The sequence below is a fragment of the Dermacentor andersoni genome, chromosome 4, assembly GCF_023375885.2.
Source record: "Dermacentor andersoni chromosome 4, qqDerAnde1_hic_scaffold, whole genome shotgun sequence".
NCBI lineage: Eukaryota > Metazoa > Arthropoda > Arachnida > Ixodida > Ixodidae > Dermacentor > Dermacentor andersoni.
The window spans coordinates 70,019,351-70,036,341 of NC_092817.1; the positions used below are offsets into that span (position 1 = coordinate 70,019,351).

At 45.1% G+C, this 16,991-nt stretch overlaps 1 protein-coding gene across 1 annotated transcript; it reads right to left on the minus strand.

Annotated features, from left to right (window-relative positions):
* Nucleotides 1-523: 523 nt before the first annotated feature.
* On the minus strand, nucleotides 524-14,643 carry LOC126536762 (uncharacterized). Its single transcript, XM_050183768.2, has 6 exons — nucleotides 14,424-14,643; nucleotides 10,581-10,640; nucleotides 9,137-9,265; nucleotides 8,173-8,232; nucleotides 2,111-2,164; nucleotides 524-795 (listed from the first exon to the last, which is right to left on the minus strand). Exons 1-6 carry the CDS (start codon nucleotides 14,502-14,504, stop codon nucleotides 634-636), a joined length of 546 nt encoding a protein of 181 aa, XP_050039725.1. The 5' UTR covers nucleotides 14,505-14,643; the 3' UTR covers nucleotides 524-633.
* Nucleotides 14,644-16,991: the final 2,348 nt, after the last annotated feature.

Below are 16,991 nucleotides of genomic sequence, written 5' to 3' on the forward strand. Positions count from 1 at the left end.
ATTGCACGTATCCAGCACTTGTGCACAAATTACCATCTACACTGAGTGCACAGTGTATACCTTACACATTGTAAACCGAAATTTGTGCACAAGTGTTTGATACGTGCAATCTTCCGCGCGACCGCACGCGTGCGGTGCGGCTTGCGGCGATGGGCGGCTCGAGCGTAAATCGGCCCTTACAGGTTGATCACTCAGAAAGCAGCGCCACGATCAGGCTTGCGGCTAGAGAACATTTTGCATCAGTCATTGTACGTGACTGACTACATAAGACTGATTGTCAGTCCTATGTGCGTGGAAAATGTAGAGAAAGAACACGACTCCAGAAATAAAGCAGAAAGTCTCATGGTGGCGCTCTACGGTTCGGAGACGTTCCCACGTATTTCCCGTTACGAAACAGGATACTTATTGGAACTTGTACCAAATTTACTTTGCTTGTCTTTGTTTGAAGAGTATGAGTTCATGGTAACGCGCTTATTGTTGCCGTTAGCCGAAGTGGCATCGTGAAAGTGGCACGTACTCGGTATGAAGGACACATATTTAATGCTAAGCGGTCGTACACGGTAGACATAGTTCACAGGTAGAGCATGGGACGGCACGCAGTCAGACGCCTCGTCCAGGCGGGCCAGCATTCATCTACATGGCCAACGACGTCGCCTCCTTCGATTGGGCAGGACTTCCGTAGTAGCTGGGCTTGTCGTAATCAAGTAGATCTCGAACCTTGGTGGCTAGCGTGTTCAACCTGACCGTCTCGCTTATGTCGTCGTACAGCTCGAACAAGCGCAGCATGACGACAGCCTGAAATTTTAGGCAGAGGTGGACACAGTATAAGGGGTCTACGAGTGGCACACGTGTAATGAGACAAGAGGCACGTGGGCGCCCAATTGGCGAAAAGCGAATATTATCCTCGTGCGAATCCTTGTATATTGAAATGCGCGTCACTTAACATGCCTTGTCAAAATGAGCTCGGAAGCGGTTACGTTAAATATTCATCCTAGATATGAAGTCAGATGCGCATGGAACTACACTTTAATCGTCTTCTTGCCTTCGGGTTTTGCGAAAACTGATGCTAATTTTATTTTGTCATCACAGACGATGAACTGCCCTCGTGAAGTGTGTTTCGATGCCGCCAGTTGACACGAAAATTCACGACGTTGCACCAACATGCCAACCTACCACGCGATGGCACACGCCTTCGTCCCCGTGTTTAGGCAAACAACAGTGGTTTTACGACAGCAAGCCTGACAAAACCTACAGTTACGAACATTCACGGAATTTCTTTATTTAGGAAGATGTAGAGTTGATCGGATGGACATGACTGGACGGTTACTTTCTCCACTTATATGCATTACTTCATCCCTTAACCTTGGCATGAAAAAGAGTTTTTCCCGGACAAACCGCATCAGTCGGTAATAAGAACCGAAAGATAAAAGTGATTATGTCCCTGAGTTGTCTTTGGGTCAGAGGAGGACATGCCACATGTGGGTCAGGTGGAGCCACATGTGGGTCAGGTGAAACCACAGTGGGTCACAGGTGGAACTGTGCCAGACATTGAAAATTCAGAACAATAGCATTACTAGAGCACAATATAAAAAGCAAGTATAACAAGCGATTCACGGGTTCACTGCAGCACATACTAGAACGGATTCAAGTAAGCGTCATAAACACTTGATAAAGGAGAGGAAATGCTTGTATTTGCGCTGTTCGACCGGCGTAATGTAGAAAATCTATATATGTCACACGAGCTTGGGTCGGGTAGTGGATTTGAAACGAGTCCGCCATCCAAGTATTCACGGCCGACGTTCTATCTAGTCAACCCGCACCTGCTGAAGCCAGCGGTGTCCTTTCTACCCTAATTATGTAACCGCAGAGTGCGATTAAACGGCTTTGCGTCTTTCTCACCGTAAGCAAGTGCTGTTGTCGGCCCAGAACATGTCAAGCGCGGTTTCTTTTAAACATTTCAGTACACCAGTTTCATCTTTATTTTCCGCAAACCAGGGCAACAAGTGATTTAGGATACTCGCCCAGATGAACGTTGGAAGAAATAACAGGGTTTGTGATATTGTCGACGTAGCAAAAAGCAGGAGGTACCACTCATATAAGCACAACGTACCTTAAACCCGGTCATCAGGAAGTTGATGATGGCAAACCCGACGTACCTTGACACCTGAAATCACGTATGCAAATAAAACAAGCCTGCTGCATTAACGGAAGATCATAATACTGCACTCTATGCAATGAGAGCCCTTTGATCGGATTTGCGGAATTCGTACCGAGTGTTCAAATTCGTGGCTGCTGGGACAGCTCTTCAGCGCGCTATACAAAGTTACGCCATGCGCATGCGCATGCGTTGCCTGCATGCGACGGTGAAGCATGTGCTCCAGCCACTTCCCAAGTGACGAAGAAAATATGTTCGCCTAAGTTCGTCTGAACAGAAGTTATCAAACAATATAGAGACAGAAGTGTAAAAGAAGACAATTCTTGCGCTTGCCTTACACAAAGGGCCATATTTCATGCGCGCTTATTTAAGCCATTTGGCACGTTTCGTAGCACAGCTCATACTTGAACTAGTCGATCAGACGTTCTGACATAAGTATCGTAGCGCGAGAAGACGAGACCAAAGAAACAATGCACGTATATGTTTCTTTGTCCTCGTTTCCCCCCGCCATAGTAACTATACCAGAGCGTTTTGATTGCTAGCGCTGTGCACAAAATCTGACATTTAATCTAACTTGCTAAAAAAGAATCCTACATTTCCTTCGTCTTATTCAGTAAAATATGCGTCAAATTATTTAGGACATTGTCAGATGCGTCAAGCGTGGACAGCACTGGTTCTTGTGCGTCCTCGGCAGTGTCGTCACCACCGTTATCAGCCTGCGTCTAGCTGACCTTCCTCCAACGTCTCCACGGTGTCAGCCTTGCGTCCTCTTCGACGCTGGCACACACGGTTACGTCCATCAACACATATATATTTGCTTCTAGGGCGGTTGCTCTGAGCCTCTCGTTGAGCCAAGTAACAAGTCGAATGAAAAAAAACAGTCACAAAAGACAAAGGATAAGAAGAGACGTTCACACCACAACGACTTCTTGTCCTTTGTCTTTTGTAACTGGTTTTTTTCTTTCAACTATGTACCAACTGGCCCGGATTTCAACCCTTCTGCAAACCAAGTAACAAGCGTCGGTGTACGGCGATCGCGCAAGTTCGCCTTTTCGGGCACTGTATATATATGCATTTTGTAGAATGCCGACAGCCCTTTGCGCACACTTGATTAGCACCACCACCGTGAAGGATAAACGTGCGGGAGCCCGCAGGACGTTCGTATCTGCAGGCAGCGTGCGCTCTGCTACAGATCTCGTTGAGTTTGCGGTGGTGTACGAATATACACGTAGCCTGCTCGCAGCATAATGTGACCTGCGACCGCAAGGTTGTTTCCCCGTATAACAGGATAGGTGCAATATTTTGGCGCGCTCACCCGCCGCGATGGCTTCGCGTCTGTGGTGTTGTGCAGCTGTAGCACGAGGTCGCGGGGTCAAATCCCGGCCGCGGCGGTGGCATTTCGATGGGGGCAAAATGCAAAAAACGTCTTGTGTCCTGTGCATTCCCTGTGGTTCCCTGGTGGTCAAAATTAATCCGAAGTCCCCAACTACGGCATGTCCGATAACCAAAATCTTGGTTTTCGCACGTAAAATCCCAGAATTTAATTCAACTTATTGGCATATGCTCCTGGACTTGCACCACGAACGCGTCTTTGCCTATGGCAAAGCGAAAGCGGCGACAGTGAGAGGCCTTGACTGCAGGAGCTATAACTTGTTGAGTCTTGCATCATTCTGGGACCCCATCAGAGCGAAGTACGGGTAATATACACGAAAAAGAGGGAAGACAACCAAGAAGCGTAGCGTGCTGCGATATCTCGTGCACTCGTATAGCAATTTCGCGCGGTCGTCTATCTCACGGCTTCAGCGTGGCCTCGCTAACGCTATAGAGTATGTATGTATAGTCATACGCTCGGATAAGCTGTCGCAGCCTCTGTTAACTGGTATCTCATCCTTGGTTCGAGACATCCGACTGTCTTCGCCTACGTAGCATGGCTTTAGGCGAGCGACGTTGCTTATTACGGCGGTGTTGTAGCTGTAGCTCGTAAGTGTGAAAAACAGATAACTATATATAGTCGTGTGGCGGCGCTGTGCACATTCATTTAAATATACTGTGTTACTGTTGAATCATAGCTACTATGCTTAACCGTTACGATTAGGGTGAAATGTTGGCGAGCAGTCAGCCTCGCCAAGCAGCGGCCGAACTCGCAGGTAATGCCGGTGCACTGAATCTCCTTTCTTGCGCTGATGTATCTGGTGGCCGGAAATGTACATGCAGACACACTGCCTGCAGAGAGGCAAACAGCTGTCGGTTGACATGTCGCCGTTTCAGCGGGAAAACATAACAAAACATGCCAGAGCATGGTTGGGCAAATTGTGCTAGAGCCTGTTCGTGTTTATCACTAACAATGGCGGGCCCAAAAAATAAGCGTCTCCCTGACTGCAGCACCGGGCATCTGGAGGTATCGAGGGTATAGAGGGTGAGACTACATACAATACTAGTCCAGCATCCTTCATTGTAGAGAAAATTAGATATGTTTTAATGTGTCGGTATAGCTTTTGTGCCATCTTGCCGCAATGCCGAGAATGAAACAAGTGTTTGCACACAATTTACATCAACTTTCCTGAAATAAACTTGAAACTTGAAACATTGTTTAATTGTTATGGCACACTTCACTACAATATTTAAATGAACAGGAAGCCAACGATGACTCATACGAGCTGAGCAATTGCTGTCTATACACAGTGCCCGAAAGAAATCGCCCATGGGTGATTTCGTTTGCGCCCATGCAGCTTGACGTGTACTGTCATTCCGGTTGAATAATTTTGAATGTACATTGAATTTACGATGTGGGACGTATTGACTGGATGGTGCATTCCGCATTTGAAAGCAAACTAGAATATTTCACGCATCTCGGATGGAAGAACCTTCTAACTCTCGGCCCATGACGACGCTTGCATGAGGTAGCTTCAGCATGCAGCAATTTCGCTTGCGGGACGTGGCTCCAAGCTAGCATGGTCAAAACAATAAAACACGAAAAAAGAAACACTAAAATGGAATTGTAAAGTTAACCTGAATTGATGCACTACACTTTTGCAATTACGAAGAGGATGGGTTGGTGTGAGCGGAGGCTTGCTAAGCCAAAGCTCCCTGTGACGTCACAGATTTTATTACCATCTGCTCAGGGCGGCCTATGCGCTCTCCAGTAAAAACTGGTTACACGGCAGAAGTACTCGCGGCGGTGGCGCAGTGGGTATGAAGCGTTGTGCTCCTGAGTGCGGGGTCGCGGGTTCCGATTCCCATCCCGAGCGGTTGCATTCCGATGGGAGCGGAAGGCAAAAAACACTTGTGTGCTGAGCCTGGGGAGCAAGATGCGGCGCGGCGTATACAAGCTGCACGATAAAGCCCTGTCAGCGTCGGCATTCACTCATATTGAATTATTTAAGGAGCAGTGTAATGAAACCATTAAATTTGCAAAACACTACAGCCATCACATGGACAGCTATGAAGAAAAAAAAAATGTTTTCGTGCGTTGCGTATACAGATTCGTTCTCTGAATCTGAGTCACCGTATAGGCCCTTCATTTCTTTAAATAGCTTAGTAAACTGTGCTAATATCCAAAGAAATTTGTTTTCAACTATTCAAAGAATATTGTTTCAGCATCTGCAGCGCAGCTAAATGACAAAGGAACTATTCACATATCTAAACATAGTTTATTTTTCAGCCCACCGAGAATTTTTGAAGCTCACATGTTGCAGGTAGTGTAATTGTAGTACTTGGACTGAATTACTCGAAGCGGCGGCCGTTGCTTGCACTAGTAATTGTCGCGATAAAAGCTATACAACAGCTTTTATGGTGCCTTTGACGAGCCCTACGTTTTGCTGTCCCAGCGTCATAATAAATGCGACGCCACTTTAAGACTGTGCATGACGTGTTTGTATTGTACATGGTCGATGCTCTCGCCTCTTTTTGTAATACAACAGCGCTTATTCGAACTTTTGGACAAATTTCATCCATTAACTGCATGATTATATGCGTGCTACCAACGTCAAGAACAAGAGAAAAACCAACTTTCTGCAGCAACGAAAGAAATGTTACAGAGGCAAGTCATGCATGACCAAATGCGCTCATGAAAAAAATTCCGTGCTAGCCCATCCTGGGGAAGAGAAAACAGAATTTACAGCAATTAAACAAGGCCAAATACTCTAAAAAGCGCTAAATTTGACTTTGTTTTCTGCTTTTCTCTTCCGCGCGTTTAGGAAAATGCGAAACCGTCGCATGAGGAAGCTACGCTGATTCCAATGCCGTTCCGAGAAAGCGAAAACGCTGTCAGGTTCAGCCGGACTACTTGGCGCACTAAAACATGTGTAGACGTTCCGCCCCTGTAACTTTTACCTGCATTGCCACAGCAAGTTGTCCAAGGTTATCTAGCTTGTATTCCTTGTTTATGACGCGAATGCTAAGCCGACAAACACAAACGTCGAGCTGCGCTTTTAGTCCTTCGTGACGTGTCGCTTCACAAATGATTGCGTCGCATTGACTACGTCATTGATTGCGTCATCAATGATCACGCCACTGCAAAATGCCACGCAGGAACCTCTCCTCGTTACTAAAGAAAGAAATTGAAACCTCACTCACTCATACCGCACCCTTATAGGCGATATGAACGATAAAACACTTCCATCAGCTGTCTGGCATGGAGAAGAAGCAAATATTCTGCTGCCAGAGGCCCGACATTTGAAAATCAAGATCGGAGTCTGATTAAAGCATCTTATGAGAGAAATCTTGAACGACTGGACGTTGAGCAAGTTGGTAGGGTATCATGATGCCGAAAGTTAGGCGTGCAAACAACAACAAAAAGGACAAACACGGCTATCAACTGAAAGGACGCGCGCAATGGTGGAAAAGAAGATACAAGACTTATCAGCGCTTGCTTAAGGGAAGGCAACGCGACAGCCTGTCAATCAATAAATAGGTGGGCGCACTCCCGAAAGATAACTAAGCAAGATAATTCTTCATTGCGCAAGATAATCGATGGCTGACTTACGCACGTGCTACCGCTATTAGCGATATGCTTGGCCTCGACCATAAGGCGAACTTTTTCAATCTTGTGTCTCTACAAAACTATACTGTCTGCAAACTTTGAAGTGCACTTGAAATCGCGACAGTGCCGCGAAAGGTTGGACGATGTTCCATCAGTCAACGAAATTTTATGCTCAATTAATATCTGATTGATGCAACAAAAGGTCCTGTTTGCACGGCTGCGTTTCACTAACGTAATCTATGCTTTTAAATTGTCTCACTTACGAAGGTTCATCCAATTTATGAGCAAGAAGTGCGTGGCAGAGTTCGTTCAACTCTAAAAACATGTGCCGGTACCCCTTTCAACCAGAAAGAATTATGGCTTCCTGACACAGAAAGAACGCATACCATTGACTTATGCTTTATGTGCCAGCAACTGGATATGTACACGACGCTCTGAAATAAAACTTAGTTGAAGGTACCGGAGGTATTTGTTTCTATTCCTGCGCCATATACGCATGTTCATTCAATTGAAAATTCATATTATGCTTAACCAATGGTTGCCCCAAAGACCATTTAGTACTGCTGAACCCAGCGCTCGGTTTTGGACTCGCCTTCGCTTCAACCAGCAAAGCTGTCTTGATTTGAATATTGTGACAGCGCTAGCACATGCATCCACAAAGTAACAAGGACGAGACACAAGCGCTGTGTCTTGTCCTTGTTACTTTGTGGATGCATGTGTTAGCGCTGTTACAATATTAAAATCAAGTATGCACCAACTCGTCCAGAAAGAATTTTTAGTGAAGCAAAGTTGTTGACGCCCTTTCTGGCTAGGGATGTGTTGAGGCCCAGAACTGCAACCCAAGATAACGAGGAACGTTGACTACGCACTTAGGTGAAGCGCCACTTTTGCAGGTGTATGCTTAAACATCTGGATGCTAACGCGAACTAGCAGAGTTTAACACGCAATTTCATTATCAATGCGTAAAACTTATCGTAATTTAACACGTGAAGACGTCCACTGGAGATAATATTGGAGGCCGAATACTGCGACTTACTGTATTCGCACTGTACTCTGGGTTGTCGAAGCGTCCCCTGTGGTGCAGAAACCACTTGAGCTGGAATAGAATAGCAACGCACCTGTGAACATGCTGGAACAGCGACTTCCACAATCAGGAAACGCAATGCAACATGGTCGACACAACCTAACCACTTTCATGGCGCCAAGACTGGCATAGCTGGTATTGCTATTGCGTTGAATTTGTCATATTGTGACAATGAAGTCATAATGCCTGAGGATTTAGGATATAACATGATATGTTAGGTTATATTAAAGTATTAGGATATAGTACAGAAGTTCTCCCAGTAGCGGTTGACTTGTAGAACGGCTACAGAGAATGTCGAGTATCATTATGCAAAGCACCCAATTTTTTTACGTATGTCTTTGCTGTTCTTAATTATATGCGGGCAAGAACACAAGGTTAAATTCTAGAAATTAGTGTTCCTGTGCGTTATCCCCCTGCCTGGAGCATATAATTTCTTTTTCATGGGCGCCGCCATATTGCTTAGACAGTGGCGCCATCTATAGGCAATTGTCATGGTGGCTTAAATGGGCGAGCGCGCCATGTTTTATGCCAGCTGTATACGCTCGGCGTGTTTCTGGTGGTCGTTTCCGTGCTCGCGGGGTCTATTTAGTATGACGTGCGTCTTCTACGTGAGAAATAATCAACGCGAAACGTCGGTTCCATTTTTTACCTTGGTCTCGTTTTGCTCATCGCATTAAAAACTCAGCGTGCTCCCAAGAGCCACTCTCCATTTTTTTGTTGCAATCGCCGCACACATATTATTCAAGTAGACTCAGCAGTTGGCAAATGCGATCATTTCTGCGTCACACACACATTTGAATAAGGAGTGTTACAAGGTCTCCAGCGTATACGATCAACTCAGCTCGACTAAACGTGCACAACAGTGAGGAAGAAACAAGCGGGTAGAGCTACCTTGCGAACGGAAATAATAGCTCACCCCGCAGCACTCGGTAGTGTCGTACGGCGTAAACGTCATAATGTAGATTTCGACGGTCCGACAGAGAGCCGATGCGATGGTCAACACGATGGAGCAACCCAGGTACATGGCCAAGGCGTCCCGCCCATCCTGCACAACGCGTGAGAAGTTGTACTGAGCCCAGAAGTCTGGAGATCATGTTATAGTGATCGATGATCGATCCCTGCGAATTCAACTTACCTTGTATACAACTTTTTAAAGCGAAGCCTTATTTTCAGAATGGGCATGCGCCACCATGACACGGCCGGTGGGTAGAAACATCAAATACGTTTAGATATGTTTCACACTACTCCGTGCATCCCCCCTTCTCCCCCCCCCCCCCCCCCACACACACCTCTCATCACAATTCTTCCCTCGGCAAGAATCATGCGCCGACTTCGCGACATTGCCAGCGTCGACGTCTCACACTGTGCATCTGCGCCTGATTTGGTGTTTGCATTTCGGCATGTAGCTTGTGAACGGTGCATGCAGTGCATAAACATAAACATTGCATGAGACTAAGGTTGCCACCTTATGGTTGCCGCCTGTGCGATGCGCAAACATAAATATTGTGTGAGGTTACACGTTACATGAAATGGAAATAAAGACAATTTTACGCATTGACTTTAGCTGTATATGGCTTTTGACCGCCTCACGTATATTCCAGCATGTGCGTTGGGTCGGCATATCTTTTTTTTAAAGTGACATCGAAGCGCAGAACAAGGAAATTATAACTAAAAGATACGCGTTCACAACACGTATATTTCGATTGTAATGCATAGTTATATCCTACATCGTGGTTCAGGAATAATAACTATAGCCGTTCTGCAGATAAGCTCGCAGATTACAACAAAAACGCCCCTTTAATGAAAATGCGGCGGCCCTTAGAGAACTCCAAACTGTACATTTCTTTCTGGGGCCCTACCTCACAGCTTTTCTCGCCGCTTAAGGGCGCAGCTTGATCAGGACGTTAAATGCAACAAATTAGTTAGTTGTAACTTGCCGTCAATCGAATAGCTGAAATTTGGTGCCCGCAATGACTTGCATTGCACGTTTATACCGTCTTCTTATGTTTCAGCATCGTTTCGCAGTATGGTTTCATTACCAATGTAACATCAGCAGTCCCAAGCTATAACTCATTTTTATTTACCTCCGACACAGAAATCGCTCTGGGACCGCAATATTTTATATTCTTTGCACTGCGAAGAACTTCCTCATAGGCTTATGAACTGTACTGTGCATTCAGATGTATTAGACGTGAATGATGAAGGGGTTAATGTACATAAGACATTCCTATTGCAAACTATAGCTTGTTTCTTTGTCGTTGTTTTTTTAAAAAGCCAGGAGCTATAGAAGCGACAAAGTGAAACTGTAATGTGCGTTATGTCTACAGAAGGACGTGGTCCTGATTTTGTGTTATACTCACGCAGCAGCATCGGACCAGGATCCAACCGCTTCTGGATATTATGAAACCATTTTGCAGCGTCTGCGGAAGAGATGAAGACGGCTGCGTCAACAAGATTTGAAGTTGGACTGTGCTATTTTATTTGTTTCGAGTGATTATGACCACTTCGTTGATTGGACACACGAAGAAAGGAAGGGAAGTAAATAAAGACATTGCTTAACAGGGTAACCAATAAATACTTTCTGGCACACGTTCGAGGCGCGGTAGTCCCTTTTAAAGAAACCCACATTGCTCCAACGCGCTGCAATGTGACCTTCTTCGCGTTGATAAGACTTCTATAGATGGGCTATATTTGTTCTTTCAAGCAAGTATAAGTTGCGCTGCACAGGTTACTGGTAAACACGAAGACGGAACAGGATACAGGCAGAATAGCCATATGCGTTAGTGAGCCATCGGTTTCGCCATCTGAACAGAATAAATATATTTACAATGATGGAAGGTTGTAGCTGTATACCTGAATTCTTCCGTTTGATGTTGATCACGTGACCCATGAATATATATTTTCTCATAATGTCTTGTTTTTTTCTTTTTTGTTTTCACGTCTGGATATAAGTTTACGTTCTAAGAATAAACTTCAGTTGGTAACTTACACACTTCTTTTCATGTCCTGTTTTGTCTATAATTCGCGCTGTTTTTTAGTGAATTCGGTAGCGCAGTTTATTTTGACTTTGTTTTTAATGCAAGGCCCCAATTTAGAACCCATAGAAATTCGAGGAATGCAATCATGGGACTTCGTCTCCGGGTTCCTAGAGTACCAGCAGTCGTGCCGTTTATTTTAAACTTCCTGTCTATAGTTGCCTATGGTCCTATAGTTGACCAAACCGATTGCACAACGATTTTAGTCGTACGTGCTAGTTTTGTGCTGCATATTGTCACGTAGTAGTGACGGTGAAGAAGGCAGCCAAACTGTGATCATAGAAACTGGCGTTTTATTGGGCGAACTTGCGCCCTCAAAAGCAGGTTACACTCAAAGAACAACGATAGCGGCGAACACAGTCGGCGATCGGCAAAAATCAGCGGGTCAAGCGCGTCGGCTTTTATACATCAGTCGTCGAGTTCTACACCATTCGCGTCGCGCATGCATGCAATCAGATTACGCAAGGTTCGGCGACAACAGACAGCGGATGGAAGGATCGATAACATTCCGGAAACTTCCGATACATGCAGGCGCGTCCTGCGCTGTGCGATAAAATTTGTTAGGTGATGAAACGTACCGCCCGATAAATACAAGTACACGTGTCAGTATTGTTACAGAGAACGCACTACCTTCAGTGCGACGCTAGTTTTTCTGCCGTGTCATTGTTTTTCCAGTCACTCGCCTGTTCGCACGCGCGTGTGCGATAACGATTACCGTCCGCACGTCTGAGCAATCGCATCGTGCACTTTAACATACTCAGCTCATTCATGGTTGCATCACTTCGCTACGTTTACTGCGGTGCAGTTAGCCATCTTGTGTTTTTCTCACCAAGCCACTGTGCGTACAGGCCAGAGTTATCTGGTATCCATATCAAGTTGACTAACTTGGCACTGAGTTTGTTAGTTGGAAAAAAAAAGATTAGCGAAGAAAAGAAAGCAAGCTGAAATCGAACAAAAGAACTATTTTAGCTGTCTACACAAACAAGCTGGAAACAGCCGGTGCTTTTGTTCTCTCGGCAGAGCATTGTCTTTTCTCTCATTTTTCCTTGAACGGAGACGGACTCACGTTGAATCGACTTCCGTCTGAAATTCCATCATATGCACGTTACAGAGAACCGGTGCTATACGTCCTTCACTGAGTGCGTTCTATTACTTTCTCGTCCTTTCTTACACATGGCGTTCCTCTGATAATTTCTTTTTCTGATTTTTTTTCCTACCGACCTGAAATGCGTCAGACCTTCCGAAGGTCAACAAACACATGATCCTTGAAAATCTGAGCATTACACATCGCTTCACCAGTAATAAAGACAGTGCAAAAACGCCAGTGTGCTCTGATTTAGGTCGCTGTCAAAGGTCCGCAGCTTATTACGAAACTATCCACCATCACAGCTTCCCTCATAGAGCATGTGTTGCTTTCGGACGCTAAACTCAGTTAGCTATCAATCCATAAATCAACCAATCCATCAGTCAGACAGTGAGTCAGTAAGGTCGGTCAGTCAGGTCGGTCAGTCAGGTAGTTCAGTTGGTTACCTTACGACCACGCCACATTTCAAGAAATGTTCGGTCTCAGCCATAGTTTGATTACTTCGATTAATGTAGTAATAATAGGGTTTTACCAGTGACTACAATTGTTTTATTGAATTGAATGCTGCAGTCCTAGAGACCCATTCATAAGCGTGAATATAGAAGTAGCAGAAAACTCAGAAGACACGTTATTTTAGCAGTGCTCGACAGGCCAGGCAAGAAGCTTGAATTATTTAGCCGTGTAACGTCCAATAAGTATCTTATATGCTACGCTGATTCGTTACCTCAAAATTATTACTTTACCACGCATTACTACACTCAGTTTGCAGTAGCGCTTTGAATACGCTGGAGATAATTTTTAGCTGTGCATACTTCAGCAAATCATTCACTATTTAGTTAATCCCTTTAATACCTCAGATAACCTCAAATAACATTTCCTAGCTGTTCTTGTACAAATTTGCTGCCCGTGGCCGGAAATGAAGGTTGACGAGTTGTTCTGATTTTCCTCGATGCGGAACTGCGTTCGCCCATTACAGGGTTAACCGAGAATCCCTTTCGAAATGCATTGAGTGGATCAACTAAGCTTTGCGAATTAACTCAATTTTACCGACATTGCGAGTTCTCCGATATCAAGCTTCATCGTTAGTCGACTGTGGTCTTACCTCTACAGCGAAATGAAAATATTTTACTTTTATTGTTACGTCCTCATCATTGCCACCCGCCGTGGTTGCTCAGTGGCTATGGTGTTGGGCTGCTGAGCACGAGGTCGCGGGATCGAATCCCGGCCATGGCGGCCGCATTTCGATGGGGGCGAAATGCGAAAACACCCGTGTGCTTAGATTTAGGTGCACGTTAAAGAACCCCAGGTGGTCAAAATTTCCGGAGTCCTCCACTACGGCGTGCCTCATAATCAGAAAGTGGTTTTGGCACGTAAAACCCCAAATATTATTATTATTATTATTCATTGCCGCATGCCGAGTGGGAACGTCGGATAGTACTCACGGTTGGCATATCAAAACGATTACGTCTGAGTTCTTTTTTTTTCTTTTTTAACCGCGTGTCTGCAGTAGTCCGAGCGGCACTCCGCCGTTATCAGCAGTATCGGTTTGGTCGAGAGCGGCGGGTGATAAGAAAGGAATAGAATAGAGCAAGAGGGACCGCTACGCTATACAGGCCCAGTTATCGTGTAGGACAAATAGCGCTTTGAAACTTCACACGCCATTGTTTGAAACAACAGACAGCAGCGTCACATACGCTGCCACTGTACGTGTGAGACCCAAGCTGCTAAAATAACAAGGGACTTGCAGTTTCACGTGGAGCGCTGTTTACGAAGAAACCAAGAGCAACTAGGTCCACATGGTGAACCTTCATACCCGCTATAGTGGCGTACAACTAGTGGCTTCGGCCTTGCGCTGCTGGATCGAATCCCGGCCGCGACGACCGCATTTTGACGAAGTGAAAAAAAAAAAACGCCTTGCATGGGGTGCACGTTAAGGAACCCCAGGTGGTCAAAATTAATCCGGAGTCCCCCACTATAGGGCGTGCCTCGTAAACATATCGCGATTTTGGCACGAAATTTGACCCGAGAATTTGATTTTTCATGTTTTGAAGCTTCATTTTGTGCGTTCATCTGAATGAACTTACCCTGACCAGGGCGGTAAGGGCGCTGACGTCGACAAGTACATTGATGACGTTGAGCACGGTTCGAATGCCGTAGAAGGTCATGCTACCTGTGAATTGAGGTACAGGAGTGAGAGTAGGATGTTCACCAGGGATAGTCAGGACTAAGAAAGATACAGTGGCTGCTTTTAAATTTCGTCAAGGTTTGCAGCTTTGAAGTGTGGCAGACACGCAGAAACAGCGCTACAAGGTGTCGCCACGATATCACTGTATGGTGTTACTGCTTCCATCTACATATGCACCTCCTCGCCCCCCCCCCCTCCCACCCAAGTACGTACGCCGGTATTCATTAGGCATATTTCACTAAAACCGCATTTATCTATACTCAAAGGTTGTTGCGTCTTGCGCGTACGTGTCCTTCAGGGCACCCGATGTCAAACGATGCGTAACATAATCACTTTCTCACTGATCTTTATAATATATAGCGAGGTCTTATAGATTATAGATTGTAGATTATAGATTACATCAGGTGTTTTTTTTTTTGGCTGTGCTAAATATTAAAAAAATATCCTATGGCAGAGCACAATTTTAACCCTTGACCTAAATTGCTCAATGAGGCGACTGCGACATTTACGAGAAATCAAAATGCTTTTTTGAATAATTAACACAATTATACTAGTTGACTTCTTAATTAATCACATTACAGCATATGTTTCAATTTGCGAGCTGTAGCAGGTGAGTTCGCAAGGCGCTTGGAACGATTTCTCAGGAAGTTTCGAGATATTAATCTTCAATGTTTCCGACAAAGTGCATTGGTGTGCCAGTTACTTTTGTGCTTCAATGCACAGGACAGCGTTTCTTTTTTATGTGGAACAACAGCGCATTTCTTATCGCAAGCTTGACATCGCATATCTCGAAACCGGTGCCATTTTCAGAATTCGTTCCGAGTGGATATGCCTTGCAAACTCACTAGCAAGAATTCATAAATTGAGGAACCTGCCGTAATGTGATCAATAAAAGAATAATCAGTACAATTATGTTAATTATTCAGTTAGCCATTTCGATTTCTCGTAGAAGTAATGGGCCGCCTCATTGAGTCAGAATTGAGTCATTGAGTCATTGAGTCAGGGCCGCCTCAAAGGTCAGAATTGTGTTTTGTGCCACAGGTAAACTTGGCTGGAGCATCGGTGACAACACCAAGGACAGCCTTCATGCAGTACGACTTTTCGCATGCACGGGGCATCACTTCGCTCTTATCGCGTTAATGTTTTACGAGTCAAATAGCACGTGCACGAAAGTGAAGAATTATACACCGTGGCACCTGCCTCGTGCACTGCATGCTCACCGCCGTCAATTTCAGCCACTCGTATAGTACGACAGCATGGCTATATCACACAGCGCCACCGGCCATCAACATTAATCGAGGCCCCGTCGCTTCGATGGCAAACCGGACAAATGAGACCATTCGGGCTCAGTCATTTGCAGCACGTTTGAGCGGGCTGTTCTCGCAGCGCACAATACAGCGACCGGCGCGGCGCAATTTGCATCGAACAGCTATTAACGCCGCTATTCGGGTCAACGCTGCCAGTTCGGCGTCGCCTCATACATTTCTGACCTCGGATCGACTTGCTGTATACGGCCTGCTTGGTGAGCGCCTCCTGGAGAAACACCACGGTTCATGAACAGTGCACGTTTACGCACGCCTCATCTTCTAAAAAGAGTCATATTGTGTATCGAGGTGCATAGACACCGGGCCGTCGTAGCCGCGACCTTAGCGATGCCCTTTGGAAAATCAAGGAGCGGAATTAACCGCACAAATCCCAACGTATCATGACGATACGCTCAGTGTGATACCTCCGTATGATGATATAAGCGCGGGAATCTTTACGCCATAGCCATTGTTGGCACGCTGAAGCGAAATGTATAGTTGTGGATAATACAGAAAACCTGTCACTTTGTTCGTTCGTTCGTGTTTATTTATTTATTTATTTATTTATTTATTTATTTATTTATTTATACTTGAAATGACGGTTACTCACTTGTTAGCTTGTCTGTCTGTCTGTCTGTCTGTCTGTCTGTCTGTCTGTCTGTCTGTCTGTCTGTCTGTCTGTCTGTCTGTCTGTCTGTCTGTCTGTCTGTCTGTCTGTCTGTTTGTTTGTTTGTTTGTTTGTTTGTTTGTTTGTTTTTGTGCGAATTTGCGCTGTAGAAAATTCGGGTATTTCTTGTGATCGCGATCAGTCATTGTGTACATATCTTAACAACGCTGTGCAAGTGCTCGCCTATGTAAATATTCATCACATGTACAATAAAAGCTGTATCTTGTGCGGACGCCGTGGGCTCTGCTTGTAGACGTTGTCTTTAGCGTTTTTTAACTCAATGATACAGGTTTGCTTGATGCTTAAGCATGTATGGGAATTTTTCTATGTTTCTTTCCCTTTTTTTCATTTTTTCTTTCTTTTACGCGTTCGGGCGACCGCTTCCTATAAAACCCGGAGAACTGCTACGTGTATCAGCTGGGAGCAACTATATCTGCATGGTGACAGAGAACAGTGAAACAAGAGTTATATACGCGAAGATAACATTGTATTGCTT